The following is a 27,130-nucleotide window of genomic DNA, read 5'->3' as shown; positions in this document are numbered from 1 at the left end:
GCTTAGGAAGTACCTGTTGAAAAAACAAGTCATGTTTTTATTTTTGGCAGCTGGCTTATAACTTTGAACCTTCAAATTAGAATTTGTCCTACGGATCAAAGATAAAAATGGAACCATGGCTACACATTAAGCCCCAGAGCCAGAAGAACTATTTCTGTAAACAGTATTTGCTCACCACAGGGAAGGGCTACTAAATGTTGATAAGGTTTTTATTTTGTCCTGTAGATCCTTTTGTGCCTAAAAAAAAATTGCCTATAATGAGATTCTAAGTGCAGACCTTTCAGAAGTTATCTGGAACCTTGAATGCCTAAGCTCACTTGACTCGGAGCCTTTCAGGAAAGCAGGTGGGACCTTCTGCAAGGTTGTAAATAGTCCACCCAGCCGAGCTATGGAGTATAGTTATTCCTGGCAGTCTGGAGCTAACTCCTGTGGCCATGGCACCAGCAAAAATCCTGAGGATGTGGTCCAAGAATAAGTGTCTGTCCTCATCTGTCAGGAAAGTTGGCATCAGGCAGCTTGATATTTGGACAGTGGGGCATTGAATAGGGGGGTGTGGTCCCCTATGTTTCTCTATTTGCATAAAGAATCTTATGGAAGAAGGATTATCAGGCTGGCCTAACATGGAGGAGGGTCCCTGGAGCAGAGAGAAAAGGGTCCTCTCCTTCCATTGACCCTGGTAGGGGCTGGGCAGGGTAGAAATGCAGGCCTTGTGTGACCAGGGCATTTAGCCAGCCTCACTTTCCTCTTCTATACTGTGGGGGTGACGATAGCCATGCTTTATATCCTGAGGTTGTGGAAAGGATTAAAAGGGTGTGTAATCCAAGGCTCTTGGACAAGCCTGTGTGCTACTATAGCTACGACTATATTCTCTGACATCTTATCCCTAGTACAGAAAGCCCCCATGTACCCCTGCACCATGCAATTTGCTCCCCTTGACACTTTCTCATAAAGCATCTCCTGGTTGACCAAGAGTTACAAGGCTGATGCAAGGGACTCCACAGCGTATACTCTTTCCCTACCAAGGGCTTGTCATGTGCTTGCTAAAAGAATTGCAAGGGGCACCTGGGTGGCTCAGTGGTTGAGCATCTACCTTTGGCTCAGGGCGTGATCCTGGGGTCCTGGGATCAAGTCCTGCATTGGTACCCGTTTCCTCATCTCACCTCATGCAGGGAGCCTGCTTCTCCTTCTGCCTATGTCTCTGCCTCTCTCTGTGTCTGTGTGAATAAATAAATAATAAAATATTTTTAAAAATAAATAAAAGGAATTGCAAGCTTGTATCTACTGGATTTGGCTCTTCCTGTTAGGAGATAAATGGACTAATTCTAATTCGTCTGTTTGGAAGACTTACAAACTGCTTCTCTTCAGAAAGTTGTTTTCAAGGTTGAAGACAAGTTAAACCTTCTTGCTTTGTTAGCTAAGCTTTTCTTTTCTCCCTTAACAAAAAGTTCTTTCCCTGGAGCCTGGGCAGGAGAGGTGCAGCTTTGAGTTGCTGGTGCTTGAGGAGGACGAGGAAATACAGAGTATTTCTGTAAAAGGTTTTGCCAGAGCCTGTAAGAAATTTATCTTCACTGACTGAACATGATAAACGAACGGTCTTTCATTTTGGCACCCAAGTACTAGTCCCTGTTTATTTAGTAAGCAACCTTTTAGACCTAAGTAAGCCCTTTTTACCCAAGATTTTCCTTTAGCCTTCTCTAAAAGCAGAAGGCTCAGGTCATTGAGAGGCTTTTCTCAGATAAGAGCTCTTAGCCGGCTCTTTCCCTCCTACTGGAGTACCCCCGTCTTCCACCTTCTTTCCACATTCCCCTTGGATGATGATCCAGAGGTCTCCTTGGGACATGGGGCCTTAATTATCTCTGATGGCCGGATCTGTGGTTAATAGACTAATTCTGGGTGTAAGGCTCTCATAGGTCCTCAGACTTGGGGCCATCCCATAGTGTCCTATGACTCTTGCTACCAACTAATGCTTACAAAATGGTGGCCTCGAGGCCAAATATAGTTTTATGTTTTGTTGGGCTTACAGAGTTATTTTAAAAAATTGGATTAATTCCCAACACATTTATTTGCGTAATTATACCCCCAAATCTGGATGGCTGACTTTTTGAACGGAAATGGAAAGTTTAGCAATGCTATGCTCTCTATTCTTCATGTCACCAATTTCTTGGATCAAAGTAGAGGCTGCCCCTTCACCCATGTGAGGGGGGAGGGAGGTGGGACCGCATTGTTGAGTAATCCTACCGCACCTGAATTTGTTCATCTGGACTCTGACAGTCCTTTTCACTTTGTGACCTTTCTCTAATGCACTTTTTATCCACTTTTAAATTCCTTCCTTTTATGAAGACTTCCTTGACCAGTTCAACCCAGTTTCCCAGCTCCATTTGTTCCTTTTAGATCAGTGGTTCTCAAATGGGGCCAGTTTATCCCTTTTCTCCACACCAGGGCACATTGGGCCAGGGCACATTTGGATGTGTCTGGAAATATTTTTGGTTGTCATATGGGGAGTGGCTGTGTGCTTGTGGCATCAGGAAGATGCTTCTACTAAGCATCCTCCAATGCACAGAAGAGCCCCTGCACAACAAAGAATATCTGGCCCAAATGTTTATAGTGCTGAGATTGGAAAACCCTGATCTAGAAACTTAAGGTAAGTGGTTGTTTTATCATTATGTCTATGGATGACCTGTACACTCACTGGGAATTAGAAGATTCATTAGAATCTTCTACCATTTAGCCATTTTCATGTCATGAATATCAGGCAATTTACCTTCCCTTAGTTCTTTGAGAGAGTTTGAGAGCATTGGATGAAGAATTTTACATTAAGAACTTTTTATTGGAGCATAAAAGAGATTCATATTGAGCTTTCAAATATATATTTGAGGTACCTGTTAAATTTAGTGTGTATTTGGATTAATTATAATAATTCTTATTTTACATATTCTTCGCCATAATGAAGCAAAGTACTGATATTAGTTGACTGTTCTGTATACTGATATAATGTAGTTGTTACTATTATGTCATGTATACCTGAAGACAATCAGTTTTTGAAAGAAGGCAATTAGGGATCCCTGGGTGGCTCAGCAGTTTAGTGCCTGCCTTTGGCCCAGGGCGTGATCCTGGGGTCCTGGGATCGAGTCCCATGTCGGTTCCCGGCATGGAGCCTGCTACTCCCTCCTCCTGTGTCTCTGCCTCTCTCTTTCTCTCTATGTCTATCATGAATAAATAAATAAATAAATCTTAAAAAAAAAAAAGAAAGTAGGCAATTTAGTCTTTTAATTTGACTTAACTAGGAATTTGAAATATATGTATTTCTTGGAACGCTAGGTGGCCTCACAATCACAAGTGTTTTTACAAGGAACCACATGGCCTTTTTTTTTTTTTAATTTGAAGTATTTTTAAGCAGTATAAAAGTTGTTATGGACAAATGAAACAAAGAACAACATGAAAATAAAGCAAATAAAACATTTATGTTATACACACACTGTTAAAATCTTCCAACAATAATATACTCTTTGCAAGGAGAAACAAATTTGTGTCCTTTAAAAAAGCCCTACATACTGAAAATGAATGCCCTGCCTTTTTCTCTGATCAGTTCCTAACGGCATATTCTGTGTACCTTTGAGAATCATTTGAGAATTACTCTAAGCTTGTGCTCCAATTCAGGGTTTTGTTAACTGAGACAGGGTTTTGTTAATTTAGGTGGTTAAATACCCTTTACTGCCTCCTTTTTCTGCCTATAGCTTCTGTTGAATTGTTCCTGTTAGGTTAAATTTTAGCAGTGCTTTTTTTCTCAGTTGTAAAATGTCCAAAATTTGAAAATGAGCCATCATGTTAAAGAATGAGTTGTAATTTGTAGTGGACTTTTTCAGGAATAATTTTACAAGATTTTGGGCAAAAGAGATCTGAGTGACTATTTTGGTTTATCAGGACTCTGGAGTTAATACAATTCTATGGGGATGTGCACCTTTGACTTTTATTGATTAGGCTCTTTTACAACTGTATGAGGCAAAAGTTGACTTGGAGAAAACCAATAATAATGCACATGACTCTTGTCTGTAGAGATTCAAACACATTTTGACAAGTTGAAATATAAATGATTTCTACCTTGATTTTCTTCCTTAGGGGGAAAAAAAAGATAAACCCAAGCATTGCATTTTATTGGCCAATAGCAGTGCTTCTCCTTTTTTTTCTTTTTTATGACTTTATTCGTGAGAGACACAGAAAGAGGCAGAGACATAGGTAGAGGGAGAAGCAGGGACTCGAATCCCAGGATCCCGGGGATAACGACCTGAGCCAGAGGCAGGCGCTCAACCACCGGGCTACCCAGGCGCCAATAGCAGTGCTTTTTAACCTTGCATTCTGTTCATATTTGGGCTAGATAATTGCTGTCCTGTGTATTGTAGGTTATTTGGTTGCGTCCCTGGCCTCTATCCACTAGGTGCCAGTAGCAACTTAGTTAAAACTGCATCTGTGTCTGTTTATCTAGTTGGCTATGATTATTTTACTAGTATCAGTCCCAACAGGACCAGAGACCTTTAATGGTTTACTGCTACTTGCATTACCACATTCACTGGTACTCTAGTACTGATTTCTCCTACATTGACATTGAGATATATCTTCTCTTAGGTTTGAGAAAATGTTGATGCAGGATGGTGAGACTCTGGCTTACGAAGATCTACTATTCAGGGATCTAGGGCATCTCTCCAAGTGCCTATTTCTGCCTCACTTTGCCCCAGAATCTTTACCAAGATAGTGTGACTCATGGGCCATGGCTAGAAATCAAGGCATCTGTAACTCAAGGAAGTTTCTATTGATTTTGTAGGTTTCAGTGTTTCAGAAATTATTCTAGCATTTTAACTTTCTTGAAATAAGGAACTATAAAAACTAAAGTTTCCTACCATTTAACTCATCATAGCTCTCTAACCCTAAAATAAAGGTAGATGAGGGAGGAAGTGTTAATTTTTGTCTCTATGTATGTCTTTTATAGTCTCTTAGCTTCAGGCATGCTTAACACTTGGCTTTTGTTATTTTAACTTTTCATTTCAGAGTTCTTCAGTTAGTTAGCCAAGAGCAGAAACTAGTTAGTTGCCAGAGCAGAAACTTTCTGCCTATTACTTTAGTGTTCTGAGCTAATTCTTGCTGATTGTGGTTTATGTGCATTTTTAAATGTCTCATTGCTATTCTGACCATGTCTCATAAAGAGGCCTAAATGTTAGCTTTTAAAACAAATCTTTCTGATTGGAAGAATATCCCTATTAATGCAACTTCAAAAACAATCCTGTTTCTTAGAAAAAGTTTAAGGGAGTCAGTGTAACTGATCTCAATCTATGATCTTTTTTTAGAAAATAAATTTGCATACTTAGATCCACTTAAATTATAGCATAGAAACGTGAACATTTTGGGGCACCTGGGTGGCTCAGTCGATTAAGTGTTTTACTCTTGGTTTCGGCACAGGTCATGATCTCAGGGCCTTGGGATCTAGCCCCATGCATGGAGTCTGCTGGAAATTCTCCCTCTCCCTCCTCCCCTCCCCTGCTCATAGACACACACTATCTCTCAAATGAATAATAAATCTTTTAAAAAATGAAAGAAAGAAAAAAAGAAAAGAAAAGAAAAGAAAACATGGAACATTTTGTTCTTTACTCTTAACCTATTGACCTGAAATGCTTTCCACCTATACTGCCTTGTAGTACTGGGTTCTCATAGCTTGCTACTAGGTAAACTTATTATTTTTAAAAAAAATTTTTTTTAATTTTTTAAATTTATTTATGATAGGCACACAGTGAGAGAGAGAGAGAGAGAGAGAGAGGCAGAGACATAGTCAGAGGGAGAAGCAGGCTCCATGCACTGGGAGCCTGACGTGGGATTCGATCCCGGGTCTCCAGGATCGCGCCCTGGGCCAAAGGCAGGCGCTAAACCGCTGCGCCACCCAGGGATCCCGTAAACTTATTATTTTACCTAGACTCCCTTCTTTGGATCTCATGTGGTCATTATTCTAGAACCCTTATAAGATTTGGTAAATAAATTCACAGTATCAGTATGAAATCTGCTCTATGCCTTAAAATATTTGTGGTTGTTAGTCTTTCCAACTCTATTTTACAACCCCCCAAACCTCAGAGTCATCTGTAGCCCTGGATTTTCTCTGTGCTTCATTATAATACATCTAGAATCCAATCACTTCTTGCCAGCATACCACAGATTCAAGTCCAAGCCACCATCACCTCTGGCCTGGATTTTTGCAATTTGAATAGCTTCTTGCTTGTGTCTGTGATTCTCACCTTTCCCCCATAGTCTGTTCCCAATTCAGCAACCAGAAGTAATCCTTTAGAAGTGTTAAGTCCTGTCATGTCAGCAACCAGGAATAATCCTTTAGAAATGTTAAGTCCTATCCTGTCAGTCCTGTTTCAAGTATTTTCTTGGCTTCCCATCACATACACAATAAAAGACAGGCTATCTTAGTGTACCTAATCTGGTTACTGCTTCTCTTGGACCTCTTTTACCCACTTAAGGCCTTTGCACTTGCTGTTTTTTCAGCTAATTGGCTGTCAGAAAGCCACAGAACTGCTCAGAGCCTGTTTCTACATCTTTGGGAAGAGGAAAGCCTCTCCTCCCTTGGTTACCTCACATGATTGAGAATCTCATAAAGGTTTCTCTCACTATTTGAAAGTACAGTGTTCTTATGAAACTGCTCACAAGCCAAAGTGGCACAAAGTAAAGAAGCAGTTACCGTTAATTCATATGGAAAATTTTTTGAGCATTTCCAGACCCAAAAAATAACCTCGCTTAGACTTCTGATACTTTAGGACACATTTCGCTAATAGATGCACAGAATAAATCGAGATAAAGCACAGATGCTCACAGACATAGTTCAGAGCTGTAGTGGGTTGATACTGAGATGCTGAGCTCCCTGGGAAGGAGGTGGGTAGTGTCTCTGTAAGAGCTTGCTGCAAAACAAACACTGAATGCTATTTTTGTTTTTTGCTTTTTTCCATAAAAGTGAAAATCCTCTGGATTCTTTTGGGTTAGTGGAAACAGGTACTAATATAGATCTTTCTGAAAAGCAAAGTGGAGAAACCTGAACTTTGGGAAAGCAGGGAATACCTGTATCAAGCTATTATTGCTGTTGGTTCTTATTATTGTCTTACACTGTGCCTAGAGATGCTCCCCCCTCCCCCCACCCCACTGAATTTTGTTTAGGCCAGGACAGTTAAAAGAGAACCAGCAGGAACCTGTGTCTAGGAGTTTGTGTTAATATAATGGTTGGAGGGAAGGGAGGAGACAGGAAAGATTTAAGTAGCCCAGCACTACGTCCAGTCATGCAGGGAAAGCAGGCAAGGTTAGAACTGCTGGGGCATTTCAGTGGTAGGCCAGTGAAAACATGACGGCTCCAGTATTTCTTATTCTCTTGTGTCAAAACAGAGCTATGGGTTCTGTTCAGGTCAAATTTCAGTGAAAGAAAATCCAAGTCTATTCATTCTTTTGAACTTATTATTGTATAAGATAATTGATGGAATCAATTTTTAAAATAAGATGTTGTTTCATGGGAGGTTATACTTTTGACCCTGTGTTAAATTCTTTTGTAAGAAAAATTCTTTAGTGAATTAGAATATAATTTATAAGTTCATATTGACTTTGGAGTGGGATTCATTGATTATCATTCAGCCTTATGTGGATATCCTGTGATCATCTTACCTGAGAAAGTTGAACAGGTGTGAGCTCTAGTTCTTTCCTGCAGAATTTTTTCATATAGCATCTGGAGAGGAAATGTTGAAAAAGATGAGGATTTGTAGCTTTCCAGAAGCATTGGTTCAGGTTTTCATTTGTTCACTGTATAATTTTGAATGTTGTCAAGTAAAATGTTTTAAACAAACTGTCCCCATACCTCATGGCATGACAGTGTCATTAGGAGTTAGAAAAGATCCATGTCTACTTGAGTCTTGGGAAATGGGGGAGAAATTTGTAGTACATATTATACCAGTTAATGTCTATTCAGTGAAGGTATTTTGAATTTATTTAATTTTTATTTTTAAAGATTTTGTTTCCTTATTCATGAGAGAAAGAGAGAGGCAGAGACATAAGCAGAGGGAGAAGCAGGCTCCCTGTGGGAAGCCCGATGCAGGACTCGATCCCAGGACCCCAGAATCACGCCCTGAGCCAAAGGCAGCCACTCAACCATGAGCCACCCAGGCATCCTGGTGTTTTGAATTTAAAAGGCAAATACATGTAATCATCCACATGGCTTATTTCTGCTTGAAACTTTCAATGTTAATTCCAACCTTTCTTTTTCCTCTAGGCAAATAAGGGAGAGACTAAAGAACCAAGTCACTCAGATGAAGGAACAAGTTCCTGGTTTTATACCAGGCCTGGCAATTTTACAGGTATTATGATCACATATTTCCACTAATAGCTTCCTTTCCAAACCTCTCAGTAGCACTTACAACAGTAAGCGCTTCATCTCCCCTTTCTTGTTTTCTTTTGTTTTGTTTTGCTTTATTTTTTGTGAAGCCTCCTCATACCTTTTCAGGTTCTTTCTGCAGGCCACCTGTCTTCAGCTCAACTTGTAAATGTTTGTGTATCCTGTCCCTCTGCTATTCTCTGTGGGGCGCCTTTTCCCTAGTCCAGTGTCTCTTTGACCTTTGGTCTTAGGACTGCTTTACACTGGTCAGAATTTAAGACCTTAAATAGCTTTTGTTTATATGGATTTACCCATTGATATTTACTGCATTAGAAATTAAAATAAGGGGATCTCCGGGTGGCTCAGCGGTTTAGCGCCTGCCTTCGGCCCAGAGCATGACCCTGGAGACCTGGGATCGAGTCCCGCATCGGGCTCCCTGCATGGAGCCCGCGTCTCCCTCTGCCTGTGTCTCTGCCCCTCTCTCTCTTTCTCTCTCTCTCTATCTGTCTCTCATGAATAAATAAATAAAATCTTTAAGAAAAAAAAAGAAATTAAAATAATTTTTAAAATTGTATGCTTTAAAAAAAATTGTATGCTTTTAATAAAGAATGCCAATAGTAAGTTTATTCTGTTAGCACAAGTATCATTCTTATGAAAAAATAACTTTTAAGAAACAAAATATAGTAAGGAGAAACATTATTTTACATTTTTGCAATAACGCTTTAATATTTTGCAAAAACTATTTACTATCTGGCTTAATAGGAGACAGCTGGATTCCCGTCTGCTCTTGCCTTCAGCCTTTTGCGACATGCTGGCTTGAGTGAAATAGATGAAGAAAATCTGGTCTCCTATAAATGTATAGTTGTAAAAGGGAAGAGTTTTTTCAGTCTTCTTCCCAGATAATTGTGGATGTTTTTCTTTGTTACTACAACAGGACTCTATAAAGTTTTACAGCTTAGTTGCAGTGTGAGATCTGAAACTGTATCAGTGAACTTTCATACTTGGTTACATGAAAATGCATTGTAATATGTTGCAGTTTGAATGGATATTTACCCATGCAAGATTTGTTTTGTTCTTCATTTCTCATTTGGAAAATAATGGTTCATTGAATTATGCAGATCTCCAAATGTTAATGCATTTCATTATACAATATAAAGAAAATCACAAGTGTTAGTATTGCCAACAAATTCATGAGACAAAGTCTTTAATTATTGAGAAGTTTGTCAGGCTCACTGGAGTGGATTTAAAAATTCTGATTTTCACTTGAAAGCTCAGATTTTACCATTGGCAACAAATACTGTTAGCTGTTTTCCTTGAAGTAGCAGGCTCACTTTGTTCAATTTTGAGAAAATATTTGCCAAATATTCAAGCGTGAATAATCATTGTTTGTCAGTTATTTTTTCAAGTAAAGATAGTGTTCCATTTAAAAATGCGGCAGCTCTGCTTGCAAGGCCAAAAAGCACAAGGGCTTTCCCTTATGACAGCCACCTCTATGTGGGATGGAAGTGCTTTACGAATGCTTCCCAGTTCTCAACACAGGATGTTAAAAAACATGTATGCAAGGGTTCAGGATTAATAAAATTAATCGTTTTTACTGCTTCATCAAGAGCATTTAAGTGAAATTGGCATCTGTTTTTATGGAGCATGTGTGGCCATGACTCGTATAGTTTGGTACTACTGCCTTGTTTTATGCTAAGTCACCAGCAGTCTTACCCAACATTACCTGTGCAGTGTCAATACAGATGTCAGTCCTACAGTTGAAAAAGGCAGATGACATCATGAGTATCATGATAAGGTAGTCTGGTGCTCACAGAGCTTCTGAAAGGGTCTTAAGGTTCCCCCAAGAGTGTGTGAACCTTGCTTTGGGAACCATTGCCCCAAATCTGGCAATTTAACCTGGCTCTCAATACCAGTTCAAGGTCAGTAGCTTCTAAATCTGAATTTCTTCTGAATTCTAGATTCTTGGTTTCTAGAACACCTCTCATTTCCCTTCCTCTGCTTAACTGTTCCTCATTTTCCTGACACCTAAACCATTCAAATGCCCCAGGGCCCAGCCCATTAAGATTCTTTTCCACCCGTTCTTTCCTTAAGTGAGCTCACCTAGTTGTATAGCTGCCTGAGAGAATCTTTCCTGATTTAGTCCCCTCTCCAGGGTTCCTGAGCTCCTGATTCATCCAGTAGGACACCGTCAATAAATTGGTAGGAGGCATTCAATAAATGTCTGTTGTATGGACAAATAGATGCATATTTGAAGGGTTGATCTGGGTGACAGTAGACTGATAACTTTCATTTGAAATGCCCTTCAAGACGCCTGCTTCCTTATTTGACAGTTCTCTCTATATATGTATGTCTCCATGTGTTATCACTTAATCCCTTGCTAAGTTTCTATACTGTGTTCATCAAGAATTTCAAAGTGAATAGTTCTTAAATATTCCCCCCCCCCCCCCCCGCCCCATTCCCCCACTGCTGTTCATTATCTAAGAGGCTTTCACTGAGAGGAAAAGCACAGAAGGCCTATGGTTCTGCCTGGTGTGTTCTCTGCTGTGGTGGTTTTTCCCTTTTTTTGCAAATTAATGAGGTATATATTGTGGGTGTTCACTTGGTACATTTGGGAGACCAGTTATTTCCTGACTTATTCTTGTGAATTACTTGTTGCAGAAAGAGTAAATGTGGTAGGCAAGAACTTTATTTCTGTAAACCTTTCAGAAGGTTCCAGGAGGGATTCAAAAAAATTCTAATATTAGCAATATTGTGATTTTTTTTTCCTGTTTTTAAGATTGACTTCTAAACCCATATTTTAAATTTATTGATCGCAAGTGTTTTCATTGTATAAACACTGTTCTGTAGCTTGTCTCCTGTGCCCTTGCCAGTAAAACTGGTAGAATATTTTAATCTTGCACTTTACAGCAGAGTCAACATCTTTCCATGATGCAAGGCCTAAACGTTGTGTTGTAATCACATCCCTGCTGCCTCAGACCTCTTGTTTTTTTTTTCCCTCCTGGTGACTGACACCAGCTTCCCACACACTCAACCAGAAACCCAAGCTCTTCTCTTTAGGATTTCTCTCCCTCAGTCCCATAAATCCCCTTAGTGAATATCATGTTATTGATTGTGCCTCTCATAAGCTCTTGGGATCTGTTTCCTCCTTTCGGTTTCTGTTGCTCCCACCCTCTGAGGCCACTACTCAGTCACCTACTTACAGGTTTTAGGCTTCTAATCTGGACACTTCCTGTCTGTTTTTTTAGCTACAACTGCAGAACTGGTCATAATCCATCCAATCACACCCACCCTGTCCTTAATAGAAGGAATGACAGTACTGCTTTTACAGAGTGTCTGCTATAGTCCAAATGATTTGTATGTATTTCTAGTTGTTCTGAGTTGAGTATTAGTCCTACAAGCTGTCTCCTGATAGCTGTAGTAACCAATGCTCAGAGATCTTGGGTAGCTTGCCCAAAACCAGTCAGGAAGGACCTGGGTCTGGGATGTGAACCCAGGTCTGTCTATCTCTAAGACCTATTTACTTTCCCTTTTTGTTTTCTTAATTACTTAGAATTGCATTCAAGGATATCCATGATCTGATTCAGGTATGCACCTCAAAGTTGGAATTCCTTTTTAAATGATGGACTGGTTACTTCCCAAATAACTAAATACTTAAAGGAAATTAAGACTTTTCACTATAAGACTTAAAATTAAAAAAAAAAAAAAAAAAAAGACTTAAAATTGAGGTTCTATTTCTATCCATTTAGCACATAGAATACTTTCATTATTAGAAATAAAACAACTAACACTTGCTTCTTACCAGGAATTATTCAGAGTGCTAGACATATAGTAATTCACTCAGTCCTCACAAAATACATAAGGTAAAATTATGAAATCAATAAATTCAACTGGTCTGAATATCTATAGAAGGTTACTAAAGCAGAAAGAAAAATTGATGAGTAAACCAATACTCAAGATATTTTATGGTATAAAACAGGGATCAGTGGGGCACCTGGGTGGCTCAGTCAGTTGGGATCCAACTCTTGGTTTTGGCTCAGGTTGTGATCTCAGGCTTGTGAGATTGAGCCCCATGTTGGGCTCTGTGCTTGTCAGAGTCAGCTGGAAATTCTCTGCCTCTCTCTATGCCCCTCTCCCCTATCATGCTCTCTCTCTTTCTTAAAATAAAATAAATGAAATCTTGAAAATGAAACAACAAAAACCCAGGGATCAGCGAACTGTGGCCCATACCCAAATGCTGCCTAGGTTGGAAAGGGTTAAGAATGAAGCCACAGAGTATGTGGCCCCAGAAAGCTAAAATATATACTGTTTGACCCTGTACAGAAATAGTTTGCAGACTCTTGTATTAAAAAAAAAAAAAAAAAAAGGAGCCTGGGTGGCTTAGTCAAGTGTCTAACTCTTGATTTTGGTTCAGATCATGACCTTAGGGTTATGGGATGGAGCCCAGCATCACCCTGAGCATGAAGCTGCTTGAGATTTTCTCTCTCCCTCTCTCTATCCCTCCCCCACTACCTTTAAAAAAAAAAAAAAAAGTCCCTAACTTGTTCATGGATAGGACGTTTTTAGAATAATGTAATTCACCTTTTTCAAGGAAGAAATTAGCATTACTGATAAAATGTTTCAGTGATTTTTCTTGATAAATTGATGGGATTAAGATTTGTTCTCAGAAACCAGCCTTCCACCTACTCACTTCACTGTCAGTCAAGAATCTACTGTTCCTCAGCTAAACATTCTTTCTGCATCTAGTCTCTAGTCTATCAATGATTGTATAATCATCTTCCTCTGTAAAATGTCCATACTGGGGCGCCTGGGTGGCTCAGTCGGTTAACCATCTGCCTTTGGCTCAGGTCATGATCTCAGGGTCCTGGGATTGAGCCCCACATCCACATCAGGTTCTCTCCACTCAATGGGGAGCCTACTTCTCCCTCTGTCTCTGTGGTCTCTCTGTCTCTCTCAAGTAAATAAATTTAAAAAATAAAAGAAATAAGAAAAAATAAAATGTATATACTGAGAGTCTTTGGATTGGTTTTTAAGAGGTCTTTTCCTTTGCATTAGGATTATAATAAAACTTTGATATATGCTTATAACTATTACACTTTCTTTTTAAAATTGGTGGCAGTTTTGGAGTTTATGGTTTTTGGTTTTCTTTTAAGATTTTATTTTTAAGTAATCTCTACACCCAATGTGGGGCTCAAACTTACAACCCCAAGATCACAAGTTGCATACTCCATCAACCGAGCCAGCCAGGTGCCCCTGGTTTTGGAGTTTTAGAAAAATTCTTTCAGAAAAATGCAGATAGAAAACAGTTGCCTGTAAAAGAACCACAACAAAAGACTTAAAACTTCTCTTCTGTAACACTAGATGCTGAAGGTAAGTAGCATCTCTGAAGGAAAATGTCATGACTCCAAGTTCAGCCAAGTGAATCCTGTCAAGTGCAAAAAAAGCAGAAAAATATTTTCAGATGCACATAGACTCAGAAAAATGCCCGCATACTTTTTCCGGGAAAGTGACTTCAAGTTACATTTCAACTACCTAGGGGAATGTATGAAGATAAACTATAGAACAGAGAAGCTGTGGCTTAAAAAGGACTGGCCGTGAGCAGTCAAGCCATTTAATATCCGCATTAAATTTTAAAAACATCATAGTTAGAAATAGTAATGAATATGTGAAGAACAATACTGTTGTATTTGGAACCACCTCCTTTCCTACTTAGATCTAAGAATCCCAGAATATGTTAAATGTGATAACCTGAGGGCTGGGTGGTAACAGCAAGGAGCACATATAAGAAATGACCTAGGAAGAAACAAGAGAGGCTCTGAAACTCTAGCTATTCCCCCACAGGAAGCAGCGAAGGCACTGAGGTGCAGGTAACCCATAGAAAAGCAAATTCCATCACAGCCCAGTGACTCAGCGGTTTAGCGCTGCCTTGGGCCCAGGGCCTAATCCTGGAGACCTGGGAGTCTCACGTCAGGCTCCCTGCATGGAGCCTGCTTCTCCCTCTGCCTGTGTCTCTGTGTCTCTCATAAATAAAATCTTTAAAAAGAAAAGAAAATTGCTCTCAAAGGATTCATCTGACTCCTGAAATTCAGATGAACCCAAGCAAAACTGAGAACTATCTGTATGAAGGACAGTTAAACTAAGACTAAGGCCAGGTTCTGTGACCCTGAGGACAGCTTCCAGTGACAGCATCAGCATGACCAACTCTGCTCCTGAGGCCAACTTCTTTCTCTGTGGTTGTCCTGTTAAAAGGAGCCATGCACCTGTTGTCTGTGGTATTAGTGGCCTATTGTCTTTCCCCTCTGCAGTCTTAGGAGAAACTGAACTTAATGTCGATCCCTGGAATGTGGAAAAATAAGTTTGTAGAATAATATTTTACAGATAGGTGGCTATGGTGAAAAATTATATCTATATGTTCATGATTAAAGTAACGGAGGGAACATAGCAAGACCTAGCGTGGTAGTTCAGAGGATTTGCTTCTGCACCATGCTTTCCTCTGCCTGGAGGGCTGCAGACTGCCCCTTGCCTTGCCTTTTGCCTTGCATAGGTGTCTCTGTTTAAGCTAGACTTAGTTCCACCCCAGCTGGTTTCTCTTCTCTGTGGAGTTGGGCTAGAGAACTTTCCACTGCCACTATGGGTTGGAGAGAGGGTGCAGAAGATACCCTTTTGGGTGTTCCTGTCTCCCACAGCTATGGTGTTTTTCTTGCTTGATGACAACTCAGCCCTCCATGCTCTGTTCTGGTATGTCAGCTCAAAGGCAAATTCCACATGTATTATGCAGGCCTGTGGCCCCTTTGCTTAGTTTCCAAGGCAGATGCAGATTTCCCCTACTTTTTTTTTTTTTCTTGTGACTTTTTTAGTGGGAATCAGGTCGGCCTTATTTGGGGAGGGATTGGTAATACCCCTGTGTTCATCTCTCCATTCTGCCCCAACATTGTCCTATTCTCCTCTAAAGTTCTCTGCAACAGGAGTCTCATGATTAAACATTCCTTTGATCAAAACTAAAATTTTAGAAGCTTTTCTGTACACTTTGCCTTTCTTGATCGTCTGATTTGCATGTATTTATTATTCTAGGTTGGCGACAGAGATGATTCTAATCTTTATATAAATGTGAAGCTGAAGGCTGCTGAAGAGGTAACTCCTGAAACAGCCATGCCATCATCCCCCACCCCCACCTCCACCCCAGGTCTTGTCGGTTACCCCTTGCCCTTTGTAAAAACTTACATTGCCCACAACAGGCTTGAATTTATCAGTTTTGCAAGTCGGAAATGCAGGACTTAAGCTGTAGTCTCTGGTTTGCACTTGAATGTTTTCTAATTAATGAATGATCTGCTGACTTCCCAAAGAGCAGTAGCAATGGATGTGAAATTGCTTAAGTGCAGTGGTGACAGTGAATGAGTAAAGGACATATGGGTCAAAATGAGAGACTCATTTTTCAGAACATAATGAGGATGAAATGGTGACTAAGGCCACTTCATTTGATTAAGTCATATTGGTTAAAAGAAACAGGCCCATGTCTCATGTTCTCTTGCCTTTTACCTATTTCAAATGTTCATTTTTGCAGATTGGGATCAGAGCCACGCACATTAAGTTACCAAGAACAGCCACAGAATCTGAGGTGAGCCGCAGAATCTGATGAACTGATTGTTAAGAGGACGGCTAATGTGCTTTCTTCTCTGGCTTTTGGTTTAGTGGAATTTTAGGGATTGGTACATTCACCATGTGAAAGACCTCTAGGAAATTCTTTCTTCACAAACTCTGCCTCCATAAAAATCTTTGAAAACACCCACAGAGTAAATGGTGCTGTCCAGTGGTATGGGCATTTCATACTCAGTGTGTGATTGCTGCCTCACGTGCTTCAAATCCTCTGCAGTGTTCATTAAAAACTGATCCTGGGCCTGTAGCTATTTGCCTTTTTAAAAACCAAATATGTATTCCATTTATATGATGTTCAAGAGTAGGCCAAACAAATGATCAGTGGTTAAATTCGGGAACTGTAGCCACCTGAAGGAAGAGGGAGTAACTGTGAAGGAGTGGGAGAGGAAAAGAACTTTCTGAGGTTGTAGGTAATGTTCTGTGTCTACACTGTCCAATGGGGGGTAGCTACTAGCCCCATGTGGCCATTTAATTAAAATGAAATGAAATATAAAATTTAGTTCCTTGGTTGCACTAGCCACATTTCAAGTATTCAGTAGCCACTACTATACGGGAAAGTGTGACATTATAGAACATTTCTGTCATCACAGAAATCTTGATTTGGATAAGTAATATAGGAATTACCCTTGAAGTTCTTAGCTTTTTGATGAATTTCTTCACAGGCACTGAATATTACATTTGGTGTTAGAGTTGCTCTTGGGTTCAAGAGGAGGTACATTCTAGGAGGACTGCAATTAAATTCCTGGGGGGAAATGGAGCAACTGAAAAGTGTTTCTCTGCCTTTTTGGTTTCTGTGTATTATATAAATTGTGTGCGGTATTACTTGTAGGTGTTAAAGTATGTTACATCATTGAATGAAGACCTCACTGTCCATGGTTTCATAGTGCAGCTGCCTTTAGATTCAGAGAACCCCATTAACACTGAAGCAGTGGTCAATGCTATTGTACCCGAAAAGGATGTGGATGGGTGAGTGGACCTTGACTCTCTATGTCACATTGCACAATTCCCATTATATTTGTTTGTGGAACAAACCGTATGTGCTCCTAAAGAGTAAAGGCATCTAATTACTTTCATTTCCCCCTTCATTGCTGTCATTATTTTAGGTTGACTAGCATCAGTGCTGGAAAACTTGCTAGAGGTGATCTGAAAGACTGTTTCATCCCTTGTACACCTAAAGGATGCTTGGAACTAATCAAAGAGACAGGTAAAAATAAAGGAATGAAACAAAGCACCATTTCTTGGGCCTAGTCTCAACCCACAGAGGCAAGGAGAAGGGTACCCTATTAGCCCTAAATAAATGGACTTTATTGGCACAAGGACCTATCAGCTGTGGGTTTACCTGACTTCTTAATTTTTTCAACATCTTTATGAACTCAGTACTATTATTCCTCAACAGCTTGAGAAAACAATCTCAGAATGGTGCATAACTTGTCCAAGAGGTAGCAGAGTCAGGATTTGAACTCAGGGTTATTTGAGTTCAAAGAAATTTATTTTTTATGAGAAAAATAACTTATAGAATAATAAGAATTCAGACAAAGGGAGAAGTCCCAACCCCCAAAATGTCAAGTCTCCATAATAGTTTGAAGACTCGACAGATGGCTGGAAACAGATCTCTTGAACAGTTGGCCATCCTACCCCATTACCTAGTCAACATCTTGGTATTTTAACTTCATCATGAACACTTTGCAGAGGTTATTTTTTACAAGGAAATATGTCCTATTTAAAGGAAGTGGATCAGAAGTTTTAAGTGGAAGTGTTGGCCAACGTAAATGGAAGTTTTCTGTGGTTGGAAGAAAAGGTCAAGCTGTAAGCCTTGGGACAGCTATTACTGTTCAGTTCTACAACTAAATTTATACTCCACAGCATATTTAGCAAACTGTATTACAACTTGTTAGAAACAAATCCCATGAGCCACAGCAGCTGTTTATTAATAGTGAAACTATTTGTCCTAATGCAGCTTTAAGTCCTTTGCTGAATCCTAAAAAGTATAAAGTACCTTTTAAGCACTTCACACTTTGAGGGTTTTACTTCTAGTTGTTCATCTTGTTAACATTATATAGAAGCTTAGCTTTTTTGAGAAAAATTAATGTTATACAAGAAGCACAATTTAAACACAACCTTCCTTGGGGCATCTGGGTAGCTCAGTCAGTTGAGCAGCCAACTCTTGGTTTTGGCTTGAGTCATGATCTCAGGGCCATGGGATCAAAACCCCCTGTCAGGCCCCATGCTCAGCGTAGAGTCTGCTTGGGATGTTCTCCTTCTGCCTCTCCCCCTGCTCGTGTACTCTCTTTCACTCTCTCCCTAACATGAATATATAAATCTTTTAAAAAATAAAAATGAACACAACCCGCCTTAAGCAAGAGTTCACTTCAGCTGGGCTGGGTAGATTGGCTCAGGTGGAGTCTTCAGGATCTTATCCCTGCTCTCTTCTGTGTGGTAGCTTCTTCCTGGGCTCTACGTGGTGGCCCAGAGCAGCTCCAGCCTTGTGCCTGACAGATCTCATTGGTCAGGGGCAGAAATGTGGGTGAGCACCCAAACCGTCTCTATTGAATAGAGTCTGTCTGTCCTGAAAAGGACATTGGGATAGTGCCAGAAGAATGGATGCTGAGTAAACAAAAAGAAAGTTTTCTGCTACATTTAGAGTTCTTTATCACTTCCCTACAAACAACCCTATGGCTCAGGCCCTATGCCAAAAGAGAAATGTGGATGAGGAACTACATAAATAAACTTACCAGAGTTAGAAAGGCTTACTGATAATCATCTAATTCCCTTTGCTTCCCTCCAGCCCATCACATGTACCCTATTTGTTATAACTATTTTTCCCATGTAAGCATATCTACTGTCTTCTTCCATATGGCTGTTTAGCTGTATGTCAGGACTTCTTTTTTCTTTGAGTGTAGGTTTTCTTCCCACTCTCCTATGACTCAATGAATGGATCTTGGCTTTGGCTGCTCCCAAAAACCCATTGCAAGAAGGACACAGTACACAGTACAACCCATTGCAAGTTCCCACAGTACAACTCTAGGATTTCAGCTCAACTTGCAGCTGAAATCCTAGAGTTGAGAATATTATTGCCAAGGAAGGGATGTTTTCAGGAAGATTTCCATGCTAGGAACCTGTTTTTGTGCACTTGTTCTGAATTTTCCCATTTCGGTGGCATGTGAAGAGGGCAGCTCCTCCTAATACTCTCACTCATGCCAGCTATTCTTTCAGGGGTACAGATCGCTGGAAGGCACGCTGTAGTGGTTGGGCGCAGTAAGATAGTTGGTGCCCCGATGCATGACCTGCTTCTGTGGAACCATGCCACAGTGACCACCTGCCACTCCAAGACTGCCAATCTAAGTGAGGAGGTAAGGGATCCAGAGTGCAGTGGAAGAGTTTGTGTGTGTGTGTGTGTGTGTGTGTGTGTGTGTGTGTGTGTGTTCTCACATAGTGGGAACACCTAACATTTAAGTGCCAGAAACCGCCATGTACTTTACCTCATTCAATATTTCATTGAACCCTTATTGCAATTCTCTTCATTCTTGTCTCATTTTACATGATAAAGACACAAATTCCAATTAAAAACTTACGCAAGTTATGTAGCTTTTGTTCTGATCGTATTCTTTCTGTACTGGTCTGCCTCATGGTGGATAGGGATTAGCAACATAGAAATGAGGATGGACCCCAGCAGCCAGATTGTGTAACTCAGTGGTGGCCTCAGATATAGAGGTGCTCCTGAGGGGCATGTGGACCATGGTCCCATGACATCTGTCGCATCTTTTTCTTGACCCTGTATTAGATTCCTGAGCCCAAGAAGTCTCACATGTACCTATCCCTATTGGTAGTACACCGTCTTAGTACACCGTCTCTCTTAATCCTCCTCAAGCAGTGCTCTGTAAAAGGTGCTGCTCCCCATACTCCCATCGGAGAAGGAATAATCTCCCAACATCACGTAATTTAGAGCCAGGCCTGAAGCTCCAAGCCCATGCTTCTCCCTGCTCAGCATGTTATCATCACGTTCCCCGTTTAGGAAGATGTCTAGTAAAAGGGAGCATTTTGGCATGTGTAGGAACGAGCACAGCATACAAAGAGCTGTCAGAGTTGGTGTGTGGCCTGCATGAAATAGTTGATGTCAATAAACAGTTTCATACAAAGCTTAGTCTGTTCCACTTCTATACATACATATATATGTATATATAATATATAATATAATAAAAGTAATATTTATAATAGTGTAAAAACATATATATGTGTGTGTTTTTAATGTTTCCTGTGTAATTTCTGAGGTCAAAACCCTCTTTCTTTCCCTAGGTAAATAAAGGTGACATCCTGGTGGTTGCAACTGGTCAGCCAGAAATGGTAAAAGGGGAGTGGATCAAACCTGGGGCAATAGTCATCGACTGTGGGATCAATTATATTCCAGGTGAGTGCTGCTGGAGAATGAAGGTAGTTTCTGATAGTGGGGTGGGCAGAGAAAGGTGTCATTCAATGACATGAGAACTCCTTGTCCCATTTCAGGCTTGAAGAGCTAAGATTCAGAGCAAGTGTCCTGCCTATGGTGCATGTAGTTAGTAGGTGGCATCATGGCCAGCAGGAGAGCAGGGCCTGTGATTTTAGCCACTGTGCTGTGCATTTCCTAGAATGACTTTGTCCAAGGAGAGGGTGAGAGGGGGATCTCATTCTACCTTCACATATAGATCATCCTTTATTTTTAACAAAGGATGGATGGATTTAAAATACAGTGTGATCTTGACAGAGTACTGTGTAATTCCAGGAGAGGGGCTCACTTTGCCAAGAGTCTTATAGGAAGGCTTTTCAAAGAAGACATTTGACCTAGCGTCTTCTAGGCAGTGAGGATAAAGGCAGCCCCTTGTCATTGCCTCCCAATTATTTCCTGTATCGGGTCCATTTTTTTTTTTAATTTTTTTTTTTTTTTTTTTAATTTGAGAGAAAAACAGCAACAGAGATATATATATAGAGAGAGAGCATGAGCAGGGAGGAGAGGGAGAAAGCAGGTCCCTGTGCGGCAGGGAGCCTGATTCAGGGCTTAATCCCAGGACCCTGGGATCATGACCTGAGCCAAAGGCAGACACTTACGACTGAGCCACCCAGGTGCCCCTGGATCCGCTTTTAAGTCTCAGAAAGTTTTTCCTTTCTTCTGTTTTCGGTGTCACCTATGAGTGCTACCGTCTCAGGTGGATGCACTGCTGCGAATTGCTTACTAGTCTCCAACTACCAGCTGACTCCCACTCACATCCATCTGCATGTTCTTGCCACATTCGTGGGTCTTGGTGTGGAGCGTCTTCCTCCCACATTACTTGTCCAACTGCTGAGCCCCAAACTAGTTTCAGCCGCCTCTGTGGCCTTTTTTCTCATGCCATGTTGTGAATACCCATCTTAAACGGTTGGAAAGTAGACCTTGTGCCCTTCTCTGCTCATGCCTTATTTGTCCTTGGCAGCTTCTACACCCGAATCCTCAGGGCAGTAGGTTGTTCTTTCATCATAAAGTGTTTAGCATAAAATTTCACAGCATGATACAGTGAATACTTGTATACATGCCTTGTAGATTCAAGAAAAGAACAATCTTTATTCAGACGACCGTTTCTGTGCATTAAGCACTGCTGCAGGCCTTGGGCTACATGATCAGATAAAGCTCAACTTTGATCTTCAGTTTTAGCCACTTCTCCACCTTCTCTCTTCCTGGAATGCTCATTCTTCTTTCTAAACCTTGTCTGATTTCCCTTCAATATGGGATAATCTCTCTTTTTAAAGGGAGAAAATCTTTTTGAAAATCCTCTCCCACTTTCCCCTCCTGGAGACATGGGTATCCCTTTTATTGTATACGGTGTTCTGTACTGTCCGCCACCTTGGGGTGGTGGTTTCTGCATTGCAATGTCAGGCTTTCTGCCTTCTAACTGCTGGCACTCACACCTGTTGAATTGCGAAAGGAGTTAGAGCAAGAAGATTGTTTTTTCTCCCTTCCCATCTCAAATAAGGAACATAGATACTAAGCTGCCAGGGACATTAGTCACTGTCAAGCCTTCACCAGTTTTAACCTCCCTCCCACTCTCCCTACCATGCTTTTAAGACAGTAGCTCATAATTGATCACTCATTTTCTTGTAGTGTAATTATCTAATGGGTGATAAAGAAATTGCTCTCCTACAACTCCTCACTTTGAGTACTTGTGATATGACATTCAGGCTCATTCTGTTTAAAACCTTGCATCTTCTGTATCATATTTCTGCTTTTGACTTTTTTTTTTTTTTTTTGAGAGAGAGAGAGAGAGATGGAAGCCTGGGTGGGAATCTTTGAGTCTTACAGATACGTTTATTTTTTATTTTTTTATTTTTAAAGATTTTATTTATTTATTCACGAGAGACACACACAGAGAGAGAGGCAGAGACACAGGCAGAGGGAGAAACAGGCTCCATTCAGGGAGTCCGACATGGGACCCGATCCTGGGTCTCCAGATCAGCCCCTGGGCCGAAGGCGATGCTAAACTGCTGAGCCACCAGGGCTGCCCTACGGATAAGTTTAAAATGTTCACTTAAACAGGAAACTCATCATCCTGTTCACATTTATGAAATATGAATAAGACCAATATCTGGTCAGCTGTATTTTTATTGATCTGAGATAAATAAGAAATAAGTTTTGATAAGGCTGGATTTTATCATTTCCTTCTCACATTATCTTTAGTAAGCCAAATAGGAAGAACACGTTCATGTGTCTCTAGTTAGTACTTTCTGCTCTGTAGTTGAATCTTAAAAGTATTCCTTTTTTTTTCCTTTGGGGAAAAAAAAAAGTACATACCTTAATTCATTCTTAATTTGGCAAATGACTTAGGATGGTATCCCTGAGTGGACCATGCAGATGATTTAAATCATCAAAATATGAGTCAAGATGTGGTCCAGTTATGGAACATGATGCCTTGAAAATGAACACTTGCAAAGAATAGTCTTTAGTTCCTCCAGTCCACTCACTGGTCCTTAACTCAGTGATTGGATTTTATACTTATAATTCCCAGTGAAAGAGAAATTCTAGGGCTGGGATAGATAACCAAAATGTTTATTGGTTATCTATTGAAGTGTATCTAACCCATACACTTCGATTGAGTGGTTGCTTTTTCTATTGACCACATCGTATGTTCCATGAAACACTGGACCTGTACCAGGGGGCACTCAAGTCAACCATGGATAAGTGTTTGCTTAAGGAGCAAAACTGAGCTCATGTTGTATGGCAGTTAGTTGTGCAGTAACTGCTATGTCTCCCTGTTTGTGGAGAAACTAAAATCACCACCATGAATAACTAGAAGGAGGTGTACAGGGTATTTTAAGCTAATGTCAGCATTAGACTGTTGAGACCTGTACAAAGTGCAAACCCTTAACCATGGCTACTTGGTGTTCTGAGAGTAAATGTTCTGTTATAGCTTGCTGCTTTATAATCTAGAAACCTGACAGTATCCCAGGGAGTTGTATTCATCAGCTCCTTATAGTACATATAGAAAATCTCTTCGGTATCTAGGATGGGATGAGGAACTTTTGTTTGGAGAATGATTTTTCAATTTCATAGATGTGCACGATTTCTCACTTGATTCTCAGCAAGCTTGTGAAATAGGTAGTGTTAATCCTTCTTGTCCTCTTTGGACTTCTGATCAGTAAGGAGCCCACAGAGGCTAAGGATTGGCAGTAAGTAGAAGAGCTGATCCTAGAACTTAGGGCTCTCAAGTCTGATTCTGGCTACGCCCTAAAGTTTGCTCTCTTGGTTGTGATCTGATTAGAGGGAAGTGGTGGAATGGCTACAATCCTGCCTTGGGAACCTTAGAGCTGCAAGGTCTGGCTCTGTCCCCCAGCCCCTCCCGGAAGTGCACTGAAGCCAAGTGTAGGATGTACTTTGTGTGAGTGAGCAGTGATGCATCACTGGGTTTTGTTCTCTTGAATAGCTATTCTTCGCTGGTAAGATTTGTAGTTGTTCTTGTATCCTTTTAAGGGAAGTGTAATTATATTCTTTGCCTTTTGCATACATTTAAGTAGCTGCTTGTCTTTGGAATTGGATGTTGAATTGTTCCTCCAGCGCGCACGCATGGAGCTTACAAAATGCTGACAGTTGCTGTAGAAACGGTATCTGGCAGCTGTGACATAGTTGGAGCTTTGTGCACCCAAAAAATTCCTTTGTAGGCCTTGGCTAATTAACATTTTAAAAGGCGCTCATTATATGCTGGGTAGTTGGTTTTAAGAATAAAAAACACTTGATATTTTACTTGCCACCTGACTGCAAGAGGATTCTCCCGATTCTGAAAAACCACTTAAGCATCTTGGGAATTTCTGCAGGTAAAATAAGTTTCTACCTAGAAAATAACAAACTCCTGTCATCTTATAGCTTTGGCGTAAAATAGGTACTTGAACCTTATGGGACTGCACACCCTGAACTCTACTTAGGTTTTGGTACAAGCTATGATAATTGCCCACTTAACTTGGAAATAAATACCAGAATTGGGGATCCCTGGGTGGTTCAGCAGTTAAGCGTCTGCCTTCAGCCCAGAGCGAGATCCTGGAGACCCGGCATCGAGTCCCACACTGGGCTCCCTGCATGGAGCCTGCTTCTTCCTCTGCCTGTGTCTCTGCCTCTCTCTCTGTGTCTCTCATGAATAAATAAATAAAAATCTTTAAAAAAAAAGAAAGAAAGAAAGAAAGAAACACCAGAATTATAATTCTGAGACCTTGCTTTAATTTTTCTCCCCCTTGACCAGATGATACAAAACCAAATGGGAGAAAAGTGGTGGGTGATGTGGCATACAATGAGGCCAAGGAGAGGGCGGGCTTCATCACTCCTGTTCCTGGCGGCGTGGGGCCCATGACGGTGGCAATGCTAATGCAGGTGCGTGTGAATAAAAGTTTCTGTCCTGGAGGTTAACTGGACTCACTGTGGTGATCATTTCACAGTACATACAGATATGGAATTGTGCTGTATATCTGAAACTAACATTATACGTCAGTTTTACCTCAATAAAAAAAAGTTTCTGGAAAAAAAAAAGTTTCTGTAATAATTGTAAAAAGCCAACAGAATTCAAGTTACTGCTTTTTCCCCCAAGTAGAAACTTACTCAGAAGTTAAGTATGGATGTGAATCTATTGAAGGGGGAAAAAAAAGGGACTGTTACAAGACATCAAGAATTAGTCATATTAATCGGGGAATGTAGGGATGGCACAATCCGAATTTACTTTGAGCATGAGAAGCTCAGAAGAAGGGACGTGCAAACACACAACTTTGCTAGGTGCGCTTTGTCTTGCTTGCTCTTTATAATACATCAGTTGCAGTGGGGTGAGGCAGGTGGCCTAGGACACCTTAGCTGTTTCAGATTCTTGCTTAGTATTGAAGCATGATTATAGGTAGGATCATAAAGCTGTTCATTTTATGGACAAACTGGAGTGACCTGGGACTTGGAATTGAGGTGGAGGTTAAAATAATCACTTCTTCTAAGTTCCATTTGTGACATTGTGTTTAGAGCACAGTGGAGAGTGCGAAGCGTTTCCTGGAGAAATTTAAGCCAGGAAAGTGGATGATTCAATATAACAACCTTAACCTCAAGACTCCTGTTCCAAGGTAAAAATAAAATTTTACTGGTTTTAAACTTTGTGGGTTGTCTATTTTTAGCTGGCGCATACCATGGCAACTACATATATTCGCCCCCCCACCCTCGCCCCCATCCCCAGAAGCACCATCAAGGGGTGGTGGAGAGTCTTTCCTAGGATGGGGTTAATTAAACTCAGTGAGTGAGGATTGATACATATTTTCTGTATTTTTTTCTATGTTTTTTTAAGTGACATTGATATATCACGGTCTTGTAAGCCAAAGCCCATTGGCAGCCTGGCGCGGGAAATCGGTCTGCTCTCTGAAGAGGTGGAATTATATGGTGATACAAAGGCCAAGGTTCTGCTCTCAGCACTGGAACGCCTGAAGCACCAGCCTGATGGAAAATACGTGGTGGTGACTGGGTAGGGTTGTGACTCTTTTGCTAATCCAACTGCAGCCCTGATTATTATTACCAAAGGTTGCATTTGCTCTCAGCATATATATGCGAAGGTTTCTTTAATTTGGTTTTAGCATTTTCACATGTTTAGTCTCCTTTGATCCTTACAGTAACCCCTGTGAGGTAATTAAGAGTAGATTATAACCCTTTGGGAAGGAGAAAATTGTCAAGGTTATCTATCCATCTTGTAGGTGAAAGAGTTGTGCTTTAAAAGCTGGCCTTTTCATTTTAACCCTAAATTTATGAATTCAGTAGACATTTTGAGTATTCATTTTTATTGTTTGGCTGAGCTACAAAAGCTAGTTTTTGAGATTAAATTGAGATATTAAAGTGATAGCAGTGTCTCTACAAGATAAAGTGTATTTTCTCCTAGCAGTGAGAAGAGCCCAAGTACAGCAGTCTTTTTAAATGTACCGTTTTTCAGAAACTTCAACTAAGACTCTTGAAAAGACTCTTCAAATCTTTGCTCTTTATTACTGTTCAGAGTAAGAGTCATCCTCTAGGATCGGTTAGGTCTGATTTGTGATTCGCATAACTTTAATTTGTATAGACTTAATTTCCCTGTTTTGCTTTCACCTTGAAGAATCACCCCAACGCCCCTGGGAGAAGGGAAAAGCACAACCACCATTGGGCTGGTGCAGGCCCTTGGTGCCCATCTTCATCAGAACGTCTTTGCATGTGTACGACAGCCTTCTCAGGGCCCGACCTTTGGAATAAAAGGTATTAATAGGACCAGACTTTGGGTGGTCAAAAGGCACTGCTCCTCCATCAGTCATCCCTGGCCCACTTTGCCTATGAGGGGCCCCCCCCCGGTCACTGTCACTGTGCTTTTGGTGAAGGCTTTTCTCAAATTATCCCTACTCTTGCTGTCAGTATTTGACACAACATAGGGCTTCCCTGGGATGGGTAATATGTGGCTAGGGATACTTTTATGTGACTAATGGTCAACTTGTCACAGTAACAATAAAGGTGATCATAGCTACTAATCATCACACTGACTTTCTAGAAACAAAGACAAGCCCTACAGTGTTTTACCCTGTTGGGAATAAGAAAAGCCTACTCTTACCGAGTATATGCTTTGT

At 40.6% G+C, this 27,130-nt stretch overlaps 1 protein-coding gene across 3 annotated transcripts in view; it reads left to right on the top strand.

The window, feature by feature from the left end:
* Positions 1-27,130, top strand: part of MTHFD1 (methylenetetrahydrofolate dehydrogenase, cyclohydrolase and formyltetrahydrofolate synthetase 1) — a 58,077-nt gene that overhangs the window by 5,861 nt on the left and 25,086 nt on the right. For 2 of the 3 annotated variants that reach the window (XM_041758649.1, XM_041758647.1), the window contains exons 2-12: positions 8,288-8,372; positions 15,458-15,517; positions 15,948-16,001; positions 16,869-17,005; positions 17,143-17,243; positions 19,253-19,389; positions 20,333-20,444; positions 24,769-24,896; positions 25,524-25,621; positions 25,840-26,013; positions 26,632-26,768. In XM_041758649.1, the coding sequence (XP_041614583.1) occupies positions 8,288-8,372; positions 15,458-15,517; positions 15,948-16,001; positions 16,869-17,005; positions 17,143-17,243; positions 19,253-19,389; positions 20,333-20,444; positions 24,769-24,896; positions 25,524-25,621; positions 25,840-26,013; positions 26,632-26,768 (1,223 nt within the window). The remainder of the gene's footprint in view (positions 1-8,287; positions 8,373-15,457; positions 15,518-15,947; positions 16,002-16,868; positions 17,006-17,142; positions 17,244-19,252; positions 19,390-20,332; positions 20,445-24,768; positions 24,897-25,523; positions 25,622-25,839; positions 26,014-26,631; positions 26,769-27,130) is intronic. The other variant, XM_041758648.1, reaches the window with a different exon arrangement.

Source organism: Vulpes lagopus, chromosome 6 (genome assembly GCF_018345385.1).
Source record: "Vulpes lagopus strain Blue_001 chromosome 6, ASM1834538v1, whole genome shotgun sequence".
NCBI lineage: Eukaryota > Metazoa > Chordata > Mammalia > Carnivora > Canidae > Vulpes > Vulpes lagopus.
The sequence above is the reverse complement of the archived record's forward strand: the minus strand, read 5'-3'. Positions and strand labels throughout refer to the sequence as shown.